This window comes from Danio rerio, chromosome 15 (genome assembly GCF_049306965.1).
Source record: "Danio rerio strain Tuebingen ecotype United States chromosome 15, GRCz12tu, whole genome shotgun sequence".
In the NCBI taxonomy this organism is placed as follows: domain Eukaryota; kingdom Metazoa; phylum Chordata; class Actinopteri; order Cypriniformes; family Danionidae; genus Danio; species Danio rerio.
In genome coordinates this window covers 29093724-29119274 of record NC_133190.1, presented here as the reverse complement: position 1 = coordinate 29119274, position 25551 = coordinate 29093724, and the positions used below count along the sequence as shown (strand labels likewise).

Here is a 25551-nt window from a genome sequence, read left to right as displayed (position 1 = left end):
AAAACAGTTGTCTTTAATTCTTTTTGATAAATAGAAATGCTTTGAGAAAAGAAACAACAAATGTAGAAGTGCCCACTTTCAATTAAAGGATTAAATAATATATCATAGTTTATTAAATTATAGTTCTCTTTTTTCTGCTTTTGATTTGATGAGCTATTGAGCACCTTTCACAGTACTATCATAAAATACCACAAAATATTTAAAATTATTTAAAATATTATTATTAGAATTATTTATATTATTTTTTATTTTTTTTATTGTTCATATAATTTTTTTTACAGTGTACTGGCCAATATCTGTCAGCTAATAATCACTGATAACACCCATTCAATCATGTGATAACATTCGAAGCAGTTAGGAGTTGCCAAGTGTTAGTGGTGTTATGTTCACAGTATGTGGCCATCAGACATAAACAATTAAATCATAATGACAGGCTCCTCTTAATACTTACTTGATTTATATTTCTTTTGTGTTTTGTTACTGTGTGTTTACAGTAGTAACTATGAACATATGTTAATGATTTTTATACAGTCAGGTCAAGGTTGGTTTAATGGTCTGTTGGCAGTTCTTTAAAACAGAAAATGCATTTTTGTGAGAATCATCATCAAACCTAATCCAGAGTTCACATGCATCTTTATTGCAATTATGTTTTAACTTTATTTTTTTCATGTGAATATTGCTTTAAACTGTATATAGCTGTATGTGTGTGGATGTTATATTAAGACACATATTTGTTTAATTACATCGGTATGACACAAATATTACAAGGAGAAGGTAACTTTTAAGGGCATTCCCCATGTCCCCATTTTTCAAAAGGCTTATAACTCATACAGAATGTGTTTTATTTCTTTCAGAAGTTAAAAATGCACAGAGATTCATGTGAGAGTTTAGTTTAAGAATAAGGTTGGGGTAGCATGACAGAAAAAAAAACATTTATACAAACGCAATCTCACAGCAATTCGGAACTTTTTTATTTAGTGGGTAATTCGTACAATTTAGTACGATTTGCTCATCACCCAATGACGGTGGGGTTAGGTGCCACATCTCCTTTTTAAAATCGTACATTTTCATACAATTGAACTCGTACGAATTTGTACGAATTAGCCACTAAACTTGCAAACCGTAAAATACTTACGTTTCCTTGTGAGAACAGGCTGGCTGTTTACACAGTATAAACAGAATGAAAACCTATCGAATGTCCCCACAAATCACAAAACAAATGTGTGTGAGTGTGAAAGAGTAATGAAAAGCTTTTTTCAAACATAAAAACAAGTGCAAAGCAATTTTACACTACACTGTGAAAAATGGCAGTGATTTCTACGGTAAAAAACTGTAAAACTGCTACCGTACAAATCCGTTAACTGGTTAATGGTATGTTTCCTTAATATATATGGCGAATAACTTGACTTTAAAAATTGACTATTGTAAATTGACTTTCCTAGAATTCCCTGCATGGCACATGAATTTTTATGCATTTTGTTTACATTAATATGGATCTTTTTAGTTGTTTCCCCATCAGTTATGTACATTAGAGATTTATGTTACATCTAATGTTGATAAACAATGTTTATTTCATGTCTTTAATTTTATGCGTGTTACCACACTGGTGTTTTGTAGCTGTGTGGATGACACTGAGCACCTTTTATATGCTGATACTCTTTTCTGCTTGTGGGAGAAGTTGATTGTGATGAGCATTGGCTCATTATGTAACTTTCTCATCACCACCTGCATGTGGGTGTGCTAACGTGTCTAACTGTGTAACAAAAGATGTGTAGATGTAGGTCATTCCAAATACAGACATATTACCTCTATAAATTAATAAAATACGGTAGTTTACTGTAAAAATTAGAAATTACTTTTACGGTTTGTACTGTGTTTTTAACGGTAAAGTACTGGTAACCACAGCTGCTGTTTTTTTTACCGTAAATTTTACGGATTCATTTTTTACAGTGTATAATTGTATTACAATTTTACAATTTGACCATGATTTCCAGCAGACACCCTCTAAAATGTCATTCAGTTTAACATTTTTACACACCCCTAACATTTTCTCACTATATCCACAACTTATCATTACTCTAATGTACTTTTACATCCCATACATCCTGTCATTAATCAACTCAAACTGTATCTTGAAAACAACTGATTGATCTCAAGAAACAATCAATCGTCCCACAATGCAACTTTCTGCCAGGACTGCAAACATCCTCCTCCCATCCTGTGGATTAAATCAAAGCGTCATTGTCTTCACCTCGGTTAATCGGTAAGCCTTCAAAGGTGCTGAATTTGGACCTGGGGAACGAACAGCTGTAGAAGGGCCCCTCGCAGTCTATGAAGCAACACACGGGCCCCTGACAGTGACTTGGAGGATCAGCGCTGAGAAGAAGATCATGGACGTCTCCAGTCCTGGAACTGACAATTTGTCAATGGAGCCCAGCGCCAAGCTGTTTTGCTGTGGTTTCATGAGGCGTTGCATCCCTCTGGTGTATCGAGAGGAGCTGTACCACATCCTGCGCATGACGGGACCCCTGGTGAGGCTTCAGTCGCATTCACTTCATGATAATATGCTACGCTTGTCCTGTGTGAAAACTGAGCGCCACGAGAGAAATGTAGTGGCTTTGTGTGTTTGTGTGTAGTTTTTCTACATGCATGTCTGTTTGAATGCAAATTAATCCCAGGTGATTGGATATTTGATTGTTAAATGCTTGCGTAATCTTACATGATATGCCTTCAGTCTTGCGTGCAACAAAAACCATAGTAAAATATGTCTTTTATGAGATTTTCAAAGTAAATCAGTCAAGGTGCATAATAAAAATTTGACTTGTGTGGCTAGTTTTAATGTTATTTTAACTTAATTTAGTAAGATAATTAAGTTATAGAGATTTTAACCTGACATTAAAATTGACAAAGTCAGTACATCACTTGAATAGTTAACTTGATTCAACTTTTGTTTAATGCAGCAACAAATCTGTCCACTTTTACTGTGTAATTAGTTACAAATGAAATTCCCTTATGTTGGAGTGAAAGGAGAACAAACTTATGCAGGGTTACAGTAGATGCACAGTAGCACACATGGGTTACACAACATTTCTACATATTCTTGCAAAACAAAGCGTACTATATCAGCCATAAGTTGTCTTTTCAAATATGTGATACTGGACCACAGTCTTATTTTACAAAAATACTTTTTCCCAATAGCCAAAAATGGGCCAAAATTACAGATTTATCTTTTACCCCAAAAACCATTAGAATATTAAATATTGACTATGTTCTATGTTTTTTAAGGCTTAACTAGGTTAATGAGATGAACTAGGCAGGTTAGGGTAACTACCTTTTCTAGCTTAAAGGGGCTAATAATTTTGACCTTAAAATAGTTTTTTAAAAAATATTTTAAAAATGCTTTTATTCTAGCTGAAATAAAACAAATAAGACTTTCTCTAGAGGAAAAAGTATTATCAGACAAACTGTGAAAATGTCCTTGCTCTGTTAAACATCATTTGGGAAATATTTAAAAAAGAAAACAAAAAAATCAAAGGAGGTTTAATAATTCTGATTTCAACTGTATAAAAATCAATTTCAAGTAATGACACTTATACACACTTAGGGAAAAAATTAAGCCAAAGATCAAATATCTTTTGAAAATATTGCTGTAAATTTAACAATAGCAAAAGTACACTTCTGACTGAAAATAATTTTTCATCCGAGATTTTAGTGTATGTAAATATTGAGGCAAATCTGCTATTATTTTAATCCCCAGACTCTTATTTAGCATTTTAGACAGTTCTTTAATGCCTTAAATGTCACCCCACATTTTAAGTCCACACTTTTTATTGTGAATTACACAGTATTTAACTGTAAATTCAATAGCATTTTACTGTAGGACGGTTATGCAGTATATTACTGTATTTTAAAGTTGAATTGTGAAAATTCCTGTATATTTTACAGTAAAAAATGCATAAAGTTCTGTAAATATATATACAGCCATTTAAATGGTGATGTAAATGTAGTTACATATTTTTTTTGTAATAGATTTACAGTAAGTTACTGGTAAACTGCTGCCTGTAATAACTGTAAATTCATCAGGAAATTGATAACAATGTAGATAATATACTGTATGCAGATTCCAGTTATAGTTTGTCAAGTTCAGGTTTAGACACTTTAATTTACTAAAAGATGCTGATAGATAAGGGGTTAATAGTTCACTAACTAGCAATAGACACTAACTAGTTTGATATTTCAATTATGCATAAAAATGTATATCTTTTTGCTGCTTGTTCTAACTATTTATTTAAAATTACACTTAATTGTTAAAAATTCAATCAACTTAATATAGTAAAAACCATTAAATATTTTAATCGTTTTGCAAGATGAAGGCATTTTTTACTATGTATATTATGATGTTTGTGATATCTTTTTTTTAAAAATCACAATGTGTTTCTTCTTTTATTTGACAATAATGTTTTGAACTATATGCTGTATGTGTTGTGATAGTCATCACAAGCAATGAAATTAGTACTGTATATTAATCCATAAAAAAACAACTTTTAAATGTAATAATTTAATTATATTGCAAGATATATGTGTTATATTATTAAATCAGATAACATTAAAAGCTGTCATATACTTATGTCAAAGTTTGTATCCTTTTGAAAATTTCCATTTAATATTTTAGTTACCAATTTGGAAAAGAAAATTTAATAAATTTAGCTTTGCATGTGGATTCAGACAAACTGAGAAAGTCAGAAAGTGTTGTTCCCCACTCTTTAGTCTTTGTTTTTCGTCTGTGTGACTGTGGACTTTAATAACCCTTTTCCGTTTGAGTCCAGCACTTTCATCTTCGTTTGTGCTAAATATTTCTTTGTTTGTGTTCTTAGCTTGTGTGCCGGTTCCTGAATTTCCTCCTTTTCTTTGTGGTGACAATGTTCTGTGGCCGCCTGGGGAACACTGTGCTGGCCGGTTACGCCATGGCCTCAGCTGTAAGTCTGCTTAGGTCAAAGTTTCTGCTGGACAAAATGTGCACTGACAATGTTTTAATATGTACTTAGCAATCATTTACAAGCTTACAAAGAATGTCTAATGCATTTGTTTTGCAGACAATTAATGTAACAGCTGCAGCGACGGGGTTGGGACTCGCTTTGGCATGTGACACTTTGGTATCACAGGTGCGTTTTATTATACAAACAGCACTCCAACTGACTATTAAAACAATAAACCAAAAGCCCATGTTCTTCCCATGCTCGTTTACCCCACAGTCCAAAGACATGTGGTAAGCTAAATTGTCCGTAGTGTATGTGTGTGAATGAGTGTGTATAGATGTTTCCCAGTGATGGGTTGCAGCTGGAGGGGCATCCGCTGCATAAAACATGCTGGATAAGTTGGTGGTTCATTCCGCTGTGACGACACTGATTAATAAAAGCACTAAGCCGAAAAAAATGAATGAATGACATAAATATGCTTTTATTTAATAAACATTTACTATGCTTTCTATGTTTATAAAAACACTTCCGTGATATCTTTGACTCATATCATGTACATATACTGAAAACATGTGATGTGGAAAACAAATTCCACTGATTAATTGCTAGTAAATTTCATAAATAGTTGCACATTAATGCACATGACACATTTTTGTATGTGTTTGCTTGTGAAAAGCAGACAAATACAGTCAAAACAGTCAAAATAGTTTTAATTGCAACTTTTAATTAAAATGATAAAAACTGTTTTTTTTTATTTATATACAGATCAATCCTTGATGTATTAAGTTTTTAATGCAATCATATATTTAAAATATAATAAACATTGTTTTAAAAATATAATAAAATAATAATACAATTAAAAGACCTCTTAAAAATATCTGTGGATGTTATAGATGCAAATTAGTGTTTAATTTTTTTTTATTTTTAACTGCTGAAAATCAAATTTTCAAATAATATTTTTATTTAGACTATTTATTTGCAACAAAATAATGACAAATCAACGTAAAATATGCCTTAAATATTGGACAAAAATGTGTATGTGTGTGTGTGTGTGTGTGTGTGTATATATATATTATTTTTTTTTTATAAATAAAATAAAATAAAAATACATCACAAATTCAGAAAACCAAAACCAACTTTGCAACTCTCAGTCTTTTTAATTTGAAGCTCTTTACCAAATTAGATACATACAAAATATTTACAAAACTATGTCTTTATTATTATTATTCATCTATTAATTTTTTTTTGTTATTGCAAAAATGTATAGTAATATAGTCATTTTGGTATAAGTTGATTTTGGCAAGTGTCACACCTTGGATATTTCCCTCAGACATTCGGGAGCAAGAATCTTCTCCGTGTTGGGATCATCCTGCAGAGAGGCATCGTAATTCTGACACTCTTCAGTTTGCCCTGCTGGGCTTTGCTTGTGAACACCCAACCTCTTCTTCTGTATTTGGGACAGGAACCTGAGGTGGCCAGGTGACCCCCACACTCTTTAACACTCTTTAACACAGACACAAACAAACAACTCTCCATAGCCATATTGTTTTTTATACTGTAAAAAAACACTTGTTATGTGGCCCTATTACATTATGACTGTTTAGAATAGTTGATTCTGATAGGTCAATCACGGCATACCACTGTATGTTATTTGAAGATAACAACTGGAACCAAACACACAGGCTCATCCTAGTACTTAGGATATTCTCTAGACCATCAGTGAATACAATCACATCCATATTAATATACTGTACTTGTCTGTCACACAGCTGTTTTTGACTCAGCTTGTCACAGCTGAATAATATGTAGGAGAGTGTATGCAGTGCATCAGCTTTGCCTTTAATTTTTTTTTTTTTTTTAGCTTTGCCTTTAATTAAAGAATTAATAATGCAGCTCAGAACAATGTTTTGTCTCTAATGTTTACGCTTTGTCACAAGTAGTCATGTAAACTGTTGCCAACTAATTTTCAGAGGAAGTTTCTAAAGACGTTGCTGACAATTTCTTTCTAAAAGTTGCTAAATGAGTTTGTAACGTCCTTTCGTGAAGTTTGGTTTTGTAGTTTGGGCCCCAAAAAAGTGTTTTGGATAAATTGTTGTATTTTTTGATCATTTAGGTTTATTCGATTGACTGTTAAAAATCAGTGGTTATTATTAATGCACGTATTGATAACTACTCATCCAATGTGTTTTTGCTCATTTTCATTGCTTTGTCACTTTAACTGAAGCAGCGCTGCAAAAATAGACCCAATGCTTAAACTACAAAAGTGAAGTTTTAATATGCATTAGTATGTTTCTACTATGGGTTGGTATGTCATTAGTATGTCCAATGTTAAATCAATGACAGTTTTTTTATAACGGAAGCCTAAGGGACAGTTGCTAGGGTGCTGTAAGTGGTTGCTAGGTTGTGGCTAGTGAGTTAAAATAATCATCAGTGATTGGCAGATTGGTAGTGTGAGTTACATAAGCCCAACCTTAAGTCTGTTAGACTTTCTGGTGCAAAGTTATGAGGTCCCAAGGTTTGCTCCAATGTTAAGTCCATGGGACTTTTCCGATATTTCTGGGTCAGTTTTCGGAAAACAGTAAGTCGGATCAATTGGAAAAGATATAGCAACTTAATTTAGCATAGTTTGGAGGTTTGGAGTTAGTTTGGTGGTTGTAGCATGAACGGTCTAGGAGAAGATGTGTTCCTAAATTAGTCTAAGAAGAAGAAGAGGAAAAAAAAGACATTTATGTAGTATAACAGTATGTTGGCTTTCTCAAAGCACCATAGTGATGGCTGCTTCTGTGTACAGTTTAAAAGCTCTATTATATATTAACATGGGTATTAAAAAAAAAACAAGTGCTGCTTATGCTCTTCTTCTGCTCTGTTAGTGTGTGCAGTGTCAAAGAGGTGTTTAGCCTGCAGTCTTTACTAATCTTTTGATTTGAGTCACTTTTTCAAAGTCGCTAAGTAGTCAAATTAATATTAAATGTTGCTAAATTTGTTGCTAGGTTTATTTTAAAAAGGAACATTTTATAGGGTTGTACGAAAGATTCTATAGCAAAAAAAAGGCTAAGTTGACAACACTGGTTGTGTAATAGGAGGGATAAAGTACATCCAGGTGGTTCACAGAATAAAGCTCTTCTGTGATAACAACCGAATGTATTTTATCCCCTACCCCTAAACCCGAACCTCACAGGAAACCTGTGGCAAATTTTGAATGTTAAAAGACTGTTAAGGATGTTATTTATGATTTCTAACCGTTTTGAATTACGAGGACACAAGGCATGTCTTTGTAAACCATCTTAATAGAGAGCAACTAGGTCATACCCTAGTCATTATATAATTTTTACACACACACAAACACACACACACACACATACACACTGAATACATGTAGACTGATATTGACTGTTGAATACTTGAAGTGAGTATCGATGCATTAGAGCTCACATGTGTCTGTGATTTTTAACTGAAATCTCTCTCTCTCTCTCTCTCTCTCTCTCTCTCTCTCTCTCTTTCTCTCTCTCTTTCTCTCTCTCTCTCTCTCTCTCTCTCTCTCTCTCTCTCTCTCTCTCTCTCTCTTAGGATTGCACAGCTTTATGTGGTGGTTTATTTGCCAGCAATTCCAGTAAGGTTCACTAGTGGATGATTATGGGTTGCATTTTCAGCTTACCTTAATTATTTGTATGCATTGCTGTCCATCCTCATGTTGATTGTGTCATGTTTCTATACTACAGGCTATGTTTCTGTATCAGCTGCAGCTGTCATATCTTCAGAACCAGGTACATAAAATATACATTTAAGAAACTGAACAAAGCAAATAAGTGCTTTCAGGTGTTGTATGTGGTTGTTGTAATATTTATAAACCCTCTGTAGGGAGTGATCAAACCTCAGATGTACGCGTCTGCTGTGGCCAATGTTGCCAATGTCATCGCGAACTATTTTCTGCTGTACTGGTGGGATTTTGGAGTTTAGTGAGTCGAATATGTTTCCATATTTCTTTTATTTTCATATTTATCTATTTGTTCATTTATACATACTTTTCTTGGTTTTAAATTTCAGCATGATACTTTTTTCTCTTGTGCATTTTTAGTGGATCTGCTGCCGCAAACACCTTTGCTCAGGTTTTTAATTGTTTTGCCCTGTTTTGTTTCATTCGCTGGCAGAAGCTCCATGAGAAAACTTGGGGAGGTGAGTGTTTATGTTGAAAGAATTGCTTTAAAACTGCAAGTTTGCAAAGCTAGTGCCTGTTTAAAATGACTATTTAGTTTAGTCATTCCACTTAATTAAAGCTTATAACTTAGTATAGTTTTATAAAACTTATTATATACTCATAACTTGAAACTTATTTGAACTAAAATAAACTACACATTAAAAGAGCTGCTACACTAATAAAGGTTTGCCACACTACTGCTATTTATTGATAAAAAAAAAAAAGAAAAAAAAAGAGCTTACTGAACTGAATGCTGTCTGTAATACTTTTCCTGTGATGATTCCTGGGTCATGACATCTCTGTACAAATCAAACAACAAAAGCTTCTTTATGACTTCCTTTCATAGAGTTTGGGTAAAATACTTGCTCTGTGGCTGATTTCTCACTGCTTTCGTTAAACAGGGTGGTCTTTAGAAGCCCTGCAGGACTGGGGCTCATATATGAAGCTGGCAATCCCCAGCACACTCATGACCTGCTTTGAATGGTGGATTTATGAAGTTGGAGGATTTCTGGCTGGTACATTTTTTGTTATATTACATTATTATTTATATTTTTGAAAATAAAATTAAAATTAAATTAGTAAAATATATATATTTTTAATATCAGATGTTATCGCCAGTTATGGCTCTTTTAATGATAAATGCCAACCCCTCAAAACTTATTTTCACTTGCTTCTAAGTTTATCCACAGATTGAATCAATTTAAATCACTGAAATTACCCCTTCCAACCTCCTTCTCTTAAAAAAAGAAAGAAAACATTTATTTTTTATTTTTTTTATTTACTATTGTTGTTGTTGTTATTATTATTATTATTATTATTTAAAGTTATGCTATTTATCATTGTTTTATTATTCATACATTGTATTATTGTTAAACTGTTCTGTCTTGTTATAAAAGATTAAAGGGAAAAAGTGGAAAGTCTTTTATGTCTGTCATATCAAGCCCTTATGCTCATTTTACTCAAAAAAAAAAATGTATGCATAAATTATTTTATAAAAACCATATACTTATTTACTTATTTTTCCCATGTTCACAAAGCAATAGAACTATTTTATAATTTTCAAATATTTTAATCAAAATTAATATAACAAATTGTAAACGTTTAAAGAAAACACTAATAAACACAATTGAAACACAATATATATATATATATATATATATATATATATATATATATATATATATATATATATATATATATATATATATATATATAATTAATCTGGTTCCCTTAAAGTTAAGCATACTGTAACTTGGAACTGTTAACTCAATTTTATAATTATGCAGTTTTTTTTTTTTGCTTAACTATTTTAAGGCCATAGGTTAACTCACTTTTTTAAGTGAAGTCAACTAACTGCTTTAAATCACTATTTAAAGTGATTAGGTAGTTTTTAGGCATTTTTTACAGTGTATGTTTAACTTGTCAGACAGCTATTATTATGATTAAAACGGGAAAAAATAGGCTATCTTGGTCTATTGAATGTTAAATCAATCCAGTCCATCTTGAAAATAAAAAGGTTTAATTGCAGCAATACACTAGTTTTTTTTAATTAACATTTATAAAATTAAAATATTATCAAAAATTACCATATTACCACCAGATTACCATAACGGTAAATATTGGAATCAGCCAATAGCTGATTAAAATGTTTTTGTATCCTAGTGTGCATTACAATTTGAGTACATTTAACCAATGAGACTTACATTGCATTTCTCCTCATGCCTTCAGGAATGCTGAGTGAGGTGGACCTCGCTGCTCAACATGTGGTTATAATGCTGGCATACATCAACTACATGGTGTGTCTGGGTAGTCAGTATACAAAATCACGCATATTCTGGTCATAAAGGACTGTTCTTGATCACTTCCTTTTTGAAATTCCAGATTCCATTAGGAATGCAAGGTGCAGCGTGTGTTCGTGTAGGAAACGCTCTCGGCGCAGGAGAAACAGCTGCAGCAATCCTCACCAGCAAGGTGTCTCTTATCAGTGCAGGTGAAAACACTCGTTTCATCGTGAATATCAGTCATTCAGGAGCTCATTATGACACAGAGACAGTCGTACGCAGCAGGAGTTGATGTTTTGTAAAACACGTTAATTTTTGTTTTCCAGCTGTTATAGCAATCATTCAGGGTTTTGTTCTGGGCTCCACAAAAACGGTCATCGGCTACATTTTTACTTCGGATGAGTAAGCCTTTTATGTTCAAACACGTACAACAACAAAAAAGTTTGTTGGTTTAAGTACACTTTAACAAATCTGTGAACACTCAACTCTTCGGAATTAAGATTGAATAGAAGCCATGTAAACAACAGCTGCGTTTCAGATTTGCTTTCTGTGACATTTGTGATGTTTAGGTCCATAACAGAGCTCGTGTCTCAGCTACTGAACATCTACTGCCCTCTTCAGTTCTTTAATGGAATATTGGTGAGTTCTGCATAAACTATTCTCTTTTTTCCAGAATTTTACCAGTGGCAATGTACAGTGCTCAGCATAAGCGAGTACATCACTCACAGATCACCCTTTTACACTAATATTTTCTACATGATGCAGTCGGGAAGACTGTAGCGGTAGTCTTAGTAATAAGTAAGAGAGACAAGAGTTCGTTGTTGCTTCACGGTCCTCTTTGTTTTCATTTATTACACACACATGTTTGCATGTTAGAGTCAATAAGACACTTTGGATCATAAAATGATTCATAAACATGTTGGATATAGTACGCACTGATACATCAACTCACATCAGGATAAATAAATAAACAAACAAATAACATTATGAAACCTTAAACATTTGTACAGAAATTCTACAATCTTTATCACAAACTGGCTGAATTAATATTACTGTGTCAGAAAGACAACTCAGTTAAGTATTTACAGTAAGTGATATACACAAAACACTCTAAATCAGGGATGTCAAACTCAATTCCTGGAGGGCCGAAGCCCTGCACAGTTTAGTTCCAACCCGGCTTCAACACACTTACCTGTAGGTTTCAAACAAGCCTGAAGGACTCAATTAGTTTGATCAGGTGTGTTTAAATAGGGTTGGAACTAAACTGTGCAGAGCTGCGGCAAAATAATCAGTTAAAACTACGTGTTTATACATTGAAGCATGTGAATTAAAGTTTTATATGACATTTAGTTAATTTAACTAACCTTATAATAGGTGAGAGAGACAAGAGTTAGCTAGTTGCTTCACGGTTCTCTTTATTGTCTGAGGATGCGCTGCAGTCATCATGTTAGCTCAATTTTCTCAACTGCCACTCAGAATTCAGAAAATGCAGAATACATGCATGTATAGAAGTAAACAAATAAAAGTGAAATATATATAAATAATTTACTTTGTGACCCAAACTATATGTGGGATGGTCACATTTACAATAATATAAATATGCATAAACTTAGCCAAAATGCAACTTATGTAAAAAACAAAACTGAAGATCACAATCCAAAAAATCTGTACACACAAATGAATATTTTAGGCAAAAATATGAAATAAATGTTTAATAAACAGGAAAAAATCAAAAGAAATATATAAAATTTTGTTAAAAACTTTTGTAGTTTGTAATTTTATTTTATTTTTAGTTTTGCAATAACTTGTTTAAAGTAAAATGTTTTATCTTTCTATTCCTAAAGATGTTCGGTGATCAAACTCTTATTTTAATGAATATAAAACAATTTATAAAAGATATAAAAAGTTTAACAAAAAGGATTTTTTAAATGCACCAAAAAGTAGTGGCTATATTTACTGAGAAATGAATAAAATTTTTCATTTGCAAAAGGAGGTCTACTCATTTATGCTGAGCGCTGTATAAGGGGAGGGACCGTTACTATCAACCATTACTGTAACCTTCAGAATAGGATTGTACAAATGTAAGTCCTGCCTTTGAGACAAGTTTTCAGAAATTTTCTAGTGTAATGTTAACATAACTTGGTGTTATTTTAATGTTATTTTAACAGCAGTGATATACCATTAACGTCTTTGTTAGTATTTTGATTTAGGATATATTTTTTCTGATTTTTTCTTTTTCTGATTTTTATATTTTTTTCTGATTTTGTTAACAATTGCCATTTTATTAGTTCATATATGAATATAGGCCATCCTTGAAATACAGTTTTCCAAGTGTTGTTTTTTGTGTTGGTTTTTAACACATTTTTCATCATAATAGGCTTGATAACTAATTCGTAATAACCAATTTGTTTTGCCTTTGCCATAATGACAGTAACATTATATTCTTCTGCTTACTTTGCAAGATACTAGTATTCAGCTTAAAGTGTAATTTTAAGGCTTAACTAGGTTAATTAGGTAAACTTGATTTCTTAAGGGGGCTAGTAATATTGACCTTACAATTGTTTTTGTTTTTTTCATTATTTTTTTATTAAAAGCTGCCTTACTAAAGTGAATAAGAAATATAGAATATGTGGCAACTAGCTGAAATATAAAAACTGAAGAAATAGTCAAATATTTTTTAGATGTAGTTCATATATATACAGTTTTTTCTATATACTTATAATCATTTTGTCAAATGCAGTATCTTATATAACTCACCTTGAGTTCCGGTATTATCCTTTGTTTCTCACTGTTTCAGTGTGTTGGCATGGGTGTTCTCCTTGGCACTGGGCAGCAGAAGATAGCAGCTATTGCAAACCTCTTTGGCTACTACTGTATTGGACTCCCATCCAGCATTGTTCTAATGTTCACGGCCGGTTTACAAGTTGCTGGTTCGTCCCATTACAAATAAATAAATGACTCCTATCAAAATGAATGGTGTTAAAATGCACCAATGATCAGGGAGCTTTTAATATATGTGATTTATCCTCCTTTATTGCAGGCTTTTGGCTGGGCCTCCTCATTGCAGTCTTTTTGCTAGCAATTTTTTTCACCGTGGCCATTTTCAAATTAAACTGGAAGAAAATGACAGAAGAGGTAGGTGCATCAGGTCTATTAAAACATTATGTTTCTTCTAATTAAGATGCTTATAGTCATGCAATTAATTCTTGACTTGTATGACTAAAACCTTTTTTCTGTTTGAAAGGCAATTGCGCGTACAGGAAAGAGTGCAAATGGAGCAGCAAATGGAACAATGACCACTGAGTTTTGTTCAAACCATCGCAACAGCTTCTACCAGGTGGTCCTGAACGCAGAGGTATTTTGTTTCAGTTTTCATTTTAAATAATAAATGCTATTTTTATTTAATTAAACATAATCGTTGTAGGACTAACAAACTAAAAACTAAAAACAAACACACAGATAAATCTAACAGACATTTTTCATGAACAAAATATTTTCATTTGTTGAAATTCATTATGTGGATAAGATCCATCATGTCTGCTAATTTGTACACCTTTAAAGTAGTAGTTCACCAGAAACTGAAATTTTAATTTTCTTTTCATTTTGTTCCAGTGATCACTATATATGACTTTTTTAATTCTTGTAATCTTTTGTAGATCTTGTCTCCTGTAGGAGAATTTTGTTTTAGAAAAAAAGATCCTGCTGTACATAGACACCCAACAAGACAACATATAACATACATACACATTAAAATCTGTGCCTAAAATTCCTCCTGAACTAAAAAACGGTTCCATAATAACAATAATTAAAAGAAAAAAAAATGCAATATGCCCCCACTGCCCTCTGTTATGCCAACCAATACAGTTATCTTAATCTTTAACCGTCCTACCCTACTTGCTCTTTGATCAATTTAATTGAAACAAAAGAATTATACTATTACACTTGCATAACAGGACCCTGTATCTTCTGCAAGAATTCAGACTCCAAAGACAGCACATTACATATTATAGAGAACTTTTGCCCATTTAATTAAAGGCAGCGTGGCCTGAATGAAAATTGGTCCATATTTACTATACTATTGGTGAACTTCTTGATGTCAGCCACACTTCTTAGAATGTGATTAGATGAATATGTGAGTATGTGGTGCACTCTTTCCTCTAAATAACAAAATAAACAACAAAAATGGCAGCAGTGACAAAACAAAATGTAAGAAATCATCTGATCATAGCAATATGGATATGCTTGCACAAATATAGAAATTCTGCACTTCAGTCAAATCACATTTTGTTGATTTATAAAACATTTTGTACAATAAAGTGCTTTAAATCAAGCAGCTGTTCAGCATTAAACATGGAAAAAAAATCCCAATGCTGCTTTTACAAAATATATCAATTTAGCCCCTTATAGGGCACACCGTAAAAAGTAAAAACTTAAACAAATTACTTTGACTTGTTACAATTATTTTAATTAAGTTTGACAAACGTAATTTATAACAGTTTTCAGTAATAAATTAATTTAGCTATTTTAGGTATAACAAGTTTTAGTAACTTATTTACTAAAAATTATACTTAATAATAATTATATTTATATGATAATACTTAATAATAATAATAATAATAATACTTTACTAAAACTAATGATTTGTGGAAAGTACAAGTATTGCTCACTATTATTAGCTAACAATACTTACACTTGCCACAAAACTTATTCATTCATTCATTAATTTTCTTGTCGACTTAGTCCCTTTATTAATCCGGGGTCGCCACAGCGGAATGAACCACCAACTTATCCAGCATAATAAACTTATTATTATTATTATTAATATTATTATTATTATATTAACATGAGAGGGAAATTATATGTGCTGTAATAAAAGTATTTTTACTATTATTACTATTATTATATTTCCAATATTATATTGAATGATTTGTTCTGTATGTATTCTATTTCTGTTTTCTTAAATAAATTACTAAAACGTGTTACACCTAAAAGAAGTAAATACATTTTATACTGAAAAACTGTCATGAATTAAGTTTGTCAATCTTAATTCATTTAATTGTAACAAGTCCAAGTAATTTGTTTAAGATTTCACTTTTTACTGTGCAGTGATTAAAATACTCCTTAAAAAAACCCTGGAGTGCTACTGGGGATTATTACAAGAGTGTTGAACTTTTTCAACTCAGTTATAATTTAATTGTAATCAATGTCAACGAAGTTTGCCCAAAAAATGGTTAAATTTCTTTTTTAAAGCAACTCTTATGTTTTTACTTGAGTCTGACCTCGACAGAGTGAACAAAGAAATAAACCAGAGAGGATTGTATGTAATCACCACAGACCAAATGAAGTTTAAAGGTGTTTATCAGCCAGAATTCGTTCATACACTCAAAACTAATGTTATTTTGCCCCTAATTTGTTCAAAATTATGTATATTTCGTCCACTATAACAAAGTTGCTCTGTACATATAAGTACAATGTTAAAGTATTAATCACAAATGTGTTTGTATTGTTTTTGAGAGGTCAGTGCAAAAACAACACATTAGTTTTAAAAGTGCACCTCAAATCGCATACTTATCCACTATTCTACAGCATTTTGTAGTATAAATAGTATTGTTAGGACCTGCCAGTTTTAACCCAAAAATGACTGGTGTGTTAGATGAAGAAGAGCCCAAATCAGAGATTCAGTCAAAGAATGTTTACTAAAAATTGATTGCAGTTTCATCGGCAGAAGTCAGCTTCAGTCCTCACGCAGAATTCATAAGCTGCTCTGCTTACAATCTCAAATCACCTACAATTATCTAACATAACGTCCTACACATACTGTAGGTGCTTTACCCTGATTGGTTAAAACACAGATAGACAATTTCCAAATAGGTACTCAAAGGTGGGGGTCACATCTTCTTCCAAGATAGGATAGAGACAGCAGACAATGTTGAGACAGCCATTAGGCTATTCAGAGCTGACCTCAGACCTGTAGGAATGATCCACAAAAGAATATAACACAAACACAAAGTACAAAATGTTTTATACTCAAGGCTGTTTTTTGTGCTCTTAGCCATCTTATCAAAACTGGTATAATAAACATAGCAACAAAGACATCTCCTCTTATAACAGAATCATTTACTTTCACACACACTGTAAAAAATGCTGGGGTCCACACAATCGATGTGTTAAGCTTACATAATCGTTTTTTTTACAAATTTAAGTGGATTGAATATAAAACAATTAAGTTGTACCAAATATCCAGCAGCAAAATTTACATCTAGTGACAGCTGCTCAAGTAGCACCAAAATTCTCAGTTCCACGTGAGAAGTTTCAATGACTGACCTCTTGAATGGGCCTAAAGATCCTGAGGAAACAAATAACTTGGCATTCAGAAAAAGCAATGACTCATATCATTCAGTTCTAGTCTGAAGAGGTATGACATTAAGGTCATCACATATTATAGGCTGTTGAACACAAATTCTACTTTATTACGTAATAATCATATTACATAGAAAGGATATTTGCCAATCCTGGAAAGGTAATCATCCAGCAGTGGTGGAAAGAGTATACTAAAAAATCATACTCAAGTAAAAGTACCGTTACTTGTCTAAAAATGTAGTGCAAGTAGAGTAAAAGTATCTGTTGTAAATATTACTCAAAGTATAAGTAAATAGTACACCTATCAAAATTACTCTAGAGTAGTGTGTAGTGAGTAAGACTCTGTAAAAAGCTGATGCATTTACATGTAAATTGTGAATGTTTGTAAACGTAACATTCTGTAATGCATTTAGTTATTGCCCAGCAGACACACAACATCATAAGTTAATTAATATTGGGTTTTAATTAATGTCAGGCGAACCAAAATTCAATATTTAGCCAGTGTTTAAGGACAAAGTTAATTTGATTACCAATAAAGACATCAAATGACGTTGATATTTGGTTGATTTTAGGTTGTGAGAAAGTGACCAAAATCCATTGTTGAGCCAACATCTTAAACTAATGTCATATTTATATTAAATGTCATATAAATTGACATTTATTTTTCAGGTATGGCAACCAAAATCCAACATCTGATAGACGTCATATTGCTAACGTCCACACAATGTCGAGCTGTAACATCATTAGACATTAATATTTGGTTGATTTTAGGCTGCACGTTGGACATTGATTTTGGCCTGAAATTGAGTTTTGATGTCAACACGATTTTCATTTCCAAACAAAATACAACGTCCCCACGTCGGGGTGTAAAGTTATGTTGACGTCTTGTGCCTGCTGGATGTTTAACCCTTTAACTACCCCACCAAGAAAAAAATGTTTGGATTACTTTTTTTAACTCCTAATGGCCCTAGTTAACACACTCAATGCATTTTTTTCAACGCATCCCATAATTTCTAAAATATCAGCCTCTACCAAATGGTAGATATGTTGGTTTATGGTAAAAGTACTGGGCTTAATAAATAAACCAAGAAAAATCTGAAAATATGAAGTCTAAGACCAATTTATTAAAAAAAAATATTCAAAATAAAACATTTTTGAATATTAAATCACCATTTTTTTATTGAAGTAAAATATTTCAGATTTCCAGTTAACATGTTTTCTAGTTTTTTTTGTTTGTTTTTTTACAATAAAAACTATATCAAGTTTAGGAGTGAAACAGGATTATGTTTGTTTGATTTTTCTTTTGTAAACCAACATTGCTTAGTGTGTAAGCAATTATTTAAAACAGTCATTCTTTAAATGACTTTAACAGTGATTATTTAAAACAGTAAAAACATTGTCAACCATTTGATAGAGAGGCAGTCAAAGGGTTAAGGCCATTTCTGTCATCATACAGTAAACATCTGTCATCTTTTCATCAGTGACATGTTTCTAATCAGTCTCTGGGTCAATGCATGTAAAGATTGTAGACATCTTGGACACTTTTAATGCCTCTAAACAGTTTGCTGCAATTATAAATTGCCCATGTCTTGAAGTAATTCATCATGATGTGATTTACTTTATATATGAGAGTTGATTGGACAGGAATTACAGGACTGTTTTTCTAATCCTCATAGACATAGTAGTGACTGCAGGTTGAAGCAAAGTAGTGGAGTAAAAGGGCTGATACAGCACTAAAAATATACTCAAGGAAAAGAAAAAATACACATTTTTTAAAACTACTTAGTAAATTACATTCCTGAAAAAAAAACTACTCAATTACAGTAATTATTTGAGTATTTGTAATTTGTTACTTTACACCACTGTCATCGGATAAACCTTCTTCAGTATTTCCACTAGTAAAAGCAGTGCATTTGCAGTGAATATTCTAAAAAGAGTAGGTGCACTTTAAATACGCAGATGATGTATTTATTCAACCGATAAAAACACATGTTTGTACCGCTTGAATAAGTGCATCTTCTGGGTATTTAAAGTGCACTTATTATTATTATATTCAGTTCATGTTGAATTTTGGATTGTGCAAGCAAAAGTCTCCTACTTAAGTGATTGTGCCACCTCCCAAATAGGGAATGTTGCTATACAAATGACATACTGTTTTTTTAGTTTTGTAATTTATTTCACTAATTTGACAACCATTAAACATCCACTGGGAAACGGTTTGAATTTATGTTTTGCAAAAAAAAAGTTTGATTTAAGATGATTATATTATAATTAAACTTATATGCTACACGGTTGAGTATATACAGTTGAAGTCCACTTTGGTTTTGTGGGAAAAAAATTAAACATATTTCTAAACATAATAGTTTTGATAACTCATTTCTCATAACTGATTTCTTCTATTTTTGCCATGATGACAGTACATAATCTGTAATATTTTAGTAAATAATCATAACATTTTATCAGACAGGGTTCATACACTCCTGGAAATGTCATGAAATTCCGAAAAGGCATTTTTCAGGCTTGGAAAAGTTTTGGACAAACAAATTACCCTAAAATGTTCTGGAAAATTATTTGTGTACTTGAATATATTTGAGATGAACTTGACTTATACTTGACTGTATTTAATGGGTAAACTTCAAAAAAATAAAATGGGTAAAAAGCAATGTTCAAAAATCAAAAGCAATTTTAGCTTCACCTCTCTTTCACTCGCTTTCAATTCAAGATGCATTTTAAGTGTCGTACAGAGGTACATTGTGGGTGCTTAAACAAGCCAACGTTTATCAAATTTTCATGCAGACATCAGGACACTTTCTAAGCTATTTTACAGATATGAAAATAAACTACATGGATTGTCACATATTTTTTAATATCCTATAATAAATTTGAACATGCATTTTTTTTCTTTTCTTTTTTTAAAGTGCAATTTAAAAAGCTTAATTAGGTCAATTTAATCCTTTATTCTAGCCAAAATAAAACAGATAAGACGTTCTCCAGGAGAAAAAAATATAGGAAACACTGAAAAATTCCTTTCTTCGTTAAACATCGTTTGGGAAATAAAATCTAAAGTAAAATTTAATTTAATTTTGACTTCAACTGTATGTGCTTAACTGTGTGTGAATAGTGTCATCTGGGATGCAATATATAACATTATAGGTATTTTGCTGCAAAAGTATTGCCAACTTCAGTTTTACTAAATAAGTGATTTTAAAAAGTTTGAGGGTGACGCGGTGGTGCAGTGGGTAGCGCTGTCACCTTACAGCAAGAAGGTAGCTGGTTCGAGCCTCAGCTGGGTTAGTTGGCATTTCTGTTTGGAGTTTGCATGTTCTCCCTGTGTTTGCGTGAGTTTCCTCCAGATGCTCCGGTTTCCCACAGTCCAAAAACATGCGGTACAGGTGAATTGGGTAAGCTAAAGTGTCCGTAGTGTATGTGTAAAAAATGTGCTGGAAAAGTTGGCGGTTCATTACGCTGTGGCAATCCCAGATAAATAAAGCGACTAAGCTGAAAAGAAAACGAATAAAAAAGTATGCCATGTGTATTCGCCATGTTATGTGTGTAAAAGCACAATCAATAAATTCTACAGTACGTCTAATCCCTGGGAAACACTTATAATGGTGAAATTGTGTCTTTCAGAACGGAAATGGATACATGGTTGTGAGCTCTCAGGATCAGGACGAGAGGCTCAACAGTACTGCGGTACCCGAGGAGCCAAACGTGACTGGCGTGGAGGAAAAGCCTCCAGTTCTGCTGTCCACCACTCAGCTGGTTCTCAGGAGGGGTTTGACCACCGTCGCCGCTCTCCTCATCCTCGCCGTAGGAATAATCATCCATCTCACTGTGCCCTTACCACAAGTATCTTACGGTGCTGGTGCAAACTATACTGTGGACTCCAACTTTACCACAGCCAATCCCATCTATTCAACGAGTTTCATTTGAAATCAAGACTTCAGACAGATTCACTGTGAACTTTTTATATCTGCATATGCTGCGTGAGACCAAAAAACAAGTCTTTTAACGGCAATCCCAGGCTGTAGATTGTGACCTAGACAGAGGATAATATTTTTATCTTGAGCACATTTGCTTTGCCACAGCATTAGGCTGGAGGAGTATGAAAATCAACCAGCTTAGCAGAAAAAAAGGTCATATAATCTCTTTGGTTGACATTTCTAGTCAGATGACTGCTGGAGAAATACTGCCAAAAAGAAGATATTCTACAAAGCCGCTGTCAAGATTGAGAAAGATATGTTATTAAGCACGATGGAGATGTAGAAATTGAAGAAGTTGCATGTGAAAAAAGATTTCTCTGAATTATATTTTTCTCTTTTTAGAATGCTGCTGACGCTGCAAAAATCGCAAGAAAACTTTCACACACACACACACTCAGAAATAAAGGTACAAGATCTGTCACTGGGGTGGTAACTTTTCAAAAAGTACACTTTTGTACCATACAGATAAACATTAGTACCTTTAGGGTCCACTTTCATTCTTTTGATATTCACTTTTGTACCTTTAAGGTTCACTTTTGTACCTTTAAAGTACTATGAGGTACACATTTGTATATTTTTAGGTATTAATATGTACCTTTAGGGACCTGTTAGGAACAAAAATGTTTCTTTTGTAAAGGTACCGCCCCAGTGACAGATTTTGTACCTTTTTTTCTAAGAGTGCAGAACATCTTTTTACATTCTGCTTGTTTTCTGTGTAAACAGTCAATACATAAAAGCATATGGTGTTGGTCACACTTTATTTTGATGGTCTGTTTGTTGAATTTTAGTTACATTGCATCTACATGCCAAATAATTCTCATTAGATTATAAGTAGACTGTTAGGGTTGGGGTTACTGTAAGTTGACATGTACTTCCAAAGTTTCCTATAGTCAGAAGGTCCGTTGAATGAGCAGTATCAACAGATATTAAGCAGACAATCTACTAATACTCAAATGGACCATCAAAACAAAGGGTTACGCTTAAGTTTAACAAAAAAAGACTCCTAATAAACCGTACTACTATATGAGAAATTTCCATGTTGGGTTTTGCGTGAGATGTGGAATAAAAAAAGCAAGCTTTCAAGATGTTTTTAAACATCTTTTAACATGAGTGTCGATTCATTTAAATATTTTCAGCAAATTTTAAGACTTAAAAAGTAGGTTTTGCACAAGCTTTACACAAGCTGGAAATTCAGTGCAATGACAAAAAAACAAAAATGTGTTGTGTGTGAATGCCCTCTGTCATGCAATTTCATATGCGCAATAACACTGCATATTTTGCTGTTCAATAGAAAAAGTGTGTACAATGGATGCACCAAAGTAATCATTTTAAATCCTTTTGTACTGTGCATACAGCAATGAAACAGGCACCCATTTATTATCTATGATTCATCAAATTGAAATACACTAACTGCATAAAATTATAATATTTATAATATTATAATTATAATATTTATGATAATATTAACTATAATAAAATATATGATATTAATGAAAAATATATTAAATATTTTTCAAATATTTGCTTGTGACATTTCACGCTACTTGCCTTTGGTGTAGACACCGTGTAAGGCAAAACACATGCAACCTTTTGTGAGACGGTTCACATATGAGATTTTAAAGGTTACAGTAAATGTTCATCAACCATCAAGAGACATAATGTGATCTCTTTATTTGATGAAGGTCCCTGGCTGGACATCTTTTTAGGCTTTTTTTCTTTAGCTTGTTTTTATTGACACATATACAGTTGAAGTCAGATTTACTAGCCCCCCTTTAATTTTTCCTTTTAAAATATTTTCCAAATGATGTTTAACAGATTAAGGCCATTTTCACAGTATGTCTGATAATATTATTTCTTCTGGAGAAAGTCTTATTTGTTTTATTTCGGCTAGAAAAAAAGCCGTTTTTAATAGTTTAAAAACCATTTTAAGAGCAAAATTATTAGCCCCTTTAAGCTTTATTTGTTTTCCGTAGTCTACAGAACAAACCATTGTTATACAATAAATTGCCTATTTACCCTAACCTGCCTAGGTAACCTAACTGCCCTAGTTACGCCTTTAAATGTCACTTTAAGCTGTATAGAAGTGTCTTAAAATGTCAAGTAAAATATTATGTACTGTCATTATGGCAAAGATAAAATAAATCAGTTATTAGAAATAAGTTATTAAAACTATCATGGTTAGAAATGTGTTGAAAAAAAATCTTCTCTCCATTAAACAGACATTGGTGGAAAATAAATAAATAGGGGCGCTAATAATTATGACTTCAACTGTATATTAAATATATTTAATAAGGTAAAATTTTCATTGTGTTTGGTGCATGAACAGAACGCACCATACAGTGTATATTAACTTGTCCATTTAAACTACTAACACTGCCTTACTAATATATACATATATTAATATATTTCCTGGTATTGTTTGCTGCTAACATTTTATATGTAAATGTTTGATGTTCCCACATATGCCATTAGGGTTAACTAATTTACTGGGTTAAACATCTGATTTGACTGATTTGAGTGTCTTTTTCAGCTCTAAGGAGCAAAGAATGGCTTTAGTTGTTGTTGTTTCACTAGAGCTGAGAAAGTCAGTGACATGATTTAAACTGATGACGAATATAAAAAAATGCACATGCTTTTTATGCCCTCTGGAAGTCTGTACTGCTTAAGCACACCCCATCCTCAGAACTGTTTACTGTAAAAAAGATAATCTATAATTAGATTTTGTTCCTACTTTAAAACAGCTGCAAAGATTGCACATAGAGCAGCTTATCACAGATTAAATCCCAGAGTCAATAAATCACTATTCCATTATATTCAGTGTGTTTTGGGCTTATTTTTCTGCATCAGCTACATCAAGAGCCAGGTCACTTGAGGACGAATGAATTTAAGATTCTGAGCAGCAGTTTTTCCCAAATGGCAGAGTTGAAATTTAAGTAAATATTGGCAATCGTCTTTCTTATGTAAACTATTTGGATCTTGACTGGTGTGCGGATGTTTTTCTCTGTACATGCTTTTCTCTGAATTACATGTACTGTATGCACATTTGACTTGATCTTAGAACAGATACAGAATAGTTTGGTCACACTTTATTTTGATGGTCCGTTTGTTGAATGTTAGCTACATTGCATCTCTGTGTCAACTAATTCTCATTAGATTAGAAGTAGACTGTTAGGTTGGGGTTAGGGTTAGTGTACGTTGACATGTACTTGCAAAGTTTCTTATAGTCAGTTGACAGTCTGTTGAAGGAGCAGTATCAACAGATATTAAGCAGACAGTCTACTAATACTCAAATGGACCATCAAAACAAAGTGTTGCCGATAGTTTCGATAAATGATCTGGCCGCAGATTTTGTCCACTGAAAATGTACTTTTCATAGTGGTGTGCTATTGGGTAATCTCATTTCAGTGACTGGTTATTATCCCACCCTTCGCATCCGGTCACATGTCATCATATACAAAAAGTGTAGTGTGACAAGAAAGGGAGGCTATTTTAAATGATGTGGGCAAAAATACAAAGGAAAAAAAATATTTATATATTCATTAATAATAAAACTGCAGTGTTTCTTAAAGGGATTGTTTACCCAAAAATGAATATTTACTCACTATCTTAGGGGAGTTCCTAACTTTTATGAGTTTTTTGAGAAAATATTTTGAAGAAAGCTCAACCTGTAACAATTGACTTCTTTAGTAGGAAAAACAAGTATGGAAGTCAGCTTTCCTCAAAATATTGTTTTCTGTTCAACAGAAGAAAGTGGAATAGATATTTGAAGAAGTAAAGGGTGAATAAATAATGCCACAACCAGGTTTTTGTTAAGCTTTGTTGTTTTTAGACTAAAAAGAAAGATATGAGTTCTGAAACTTATAGGATGTTTTAAATAGTATAATGACGTTATACATACAGTATCTAAAGATTAAATGAAAAGTTCACTGAAAAATGAAAAATCTGTCATGTTTTACTCATCCTCAACATGTTCCAAACCTGTTGAGTTTCTTTGTTCTGTTGAAAACAAAGCCAAGGCCAATCCACAGACCTTGGGGTGATTTTGTAATGTAATGTGTATTTATATAGTGCATTTATCGTGTGTGGACATACACCTAAAGAGCACATAAGGGGGGGTCTCTTCCCATCAGCACCAGTGTGTAGCATCCACTTAGATGATGCAACAGCACCCACAGGACAATGGTGCCAGTGTGCTCACCACACACCAGCAAGTGGATTGGAGAGACAATGATACAGCCAATTCGGTGGATAGGGAT

General features: G+C 32.6%; 1 protein-coding gene across 4 annotated transcripts; it reads left to right on the top strand.

The window, feature by feature from the left end:
- The first annotated feature begins 2254 nt into the window (after positions 1-2254).
- Positions 2255-22390, top strand: slc47a4 (solute carrier family 47 member 4). Of its 4 annotated transcripts, none has more exons than XR_012390517.1 (18): positions 2255-2531; positions 4875-4976; positions 5094-5162; positions 6307-6455; positions 8544-8586; positions 8696-8740; positions 8835-8932; positions 9052-9149; positions 9573-9686; positions 10900-10967; positions 11053-11161; positions 11279-11354; positions 11522-11591; positions 13750-13882; positions 13993-14087; positions 14197-14307; positions 20943-21336; positions 21945-22390. XR_012390517.1 is itself a non-coding variant. In NM_001302254.1 (17 exon segments), coding segments are annotated over 17 exon segments (1824 nt in total).
- The last annotated feature ends 3161 nt before the right edge of the window (positions 22391-25551 follow it).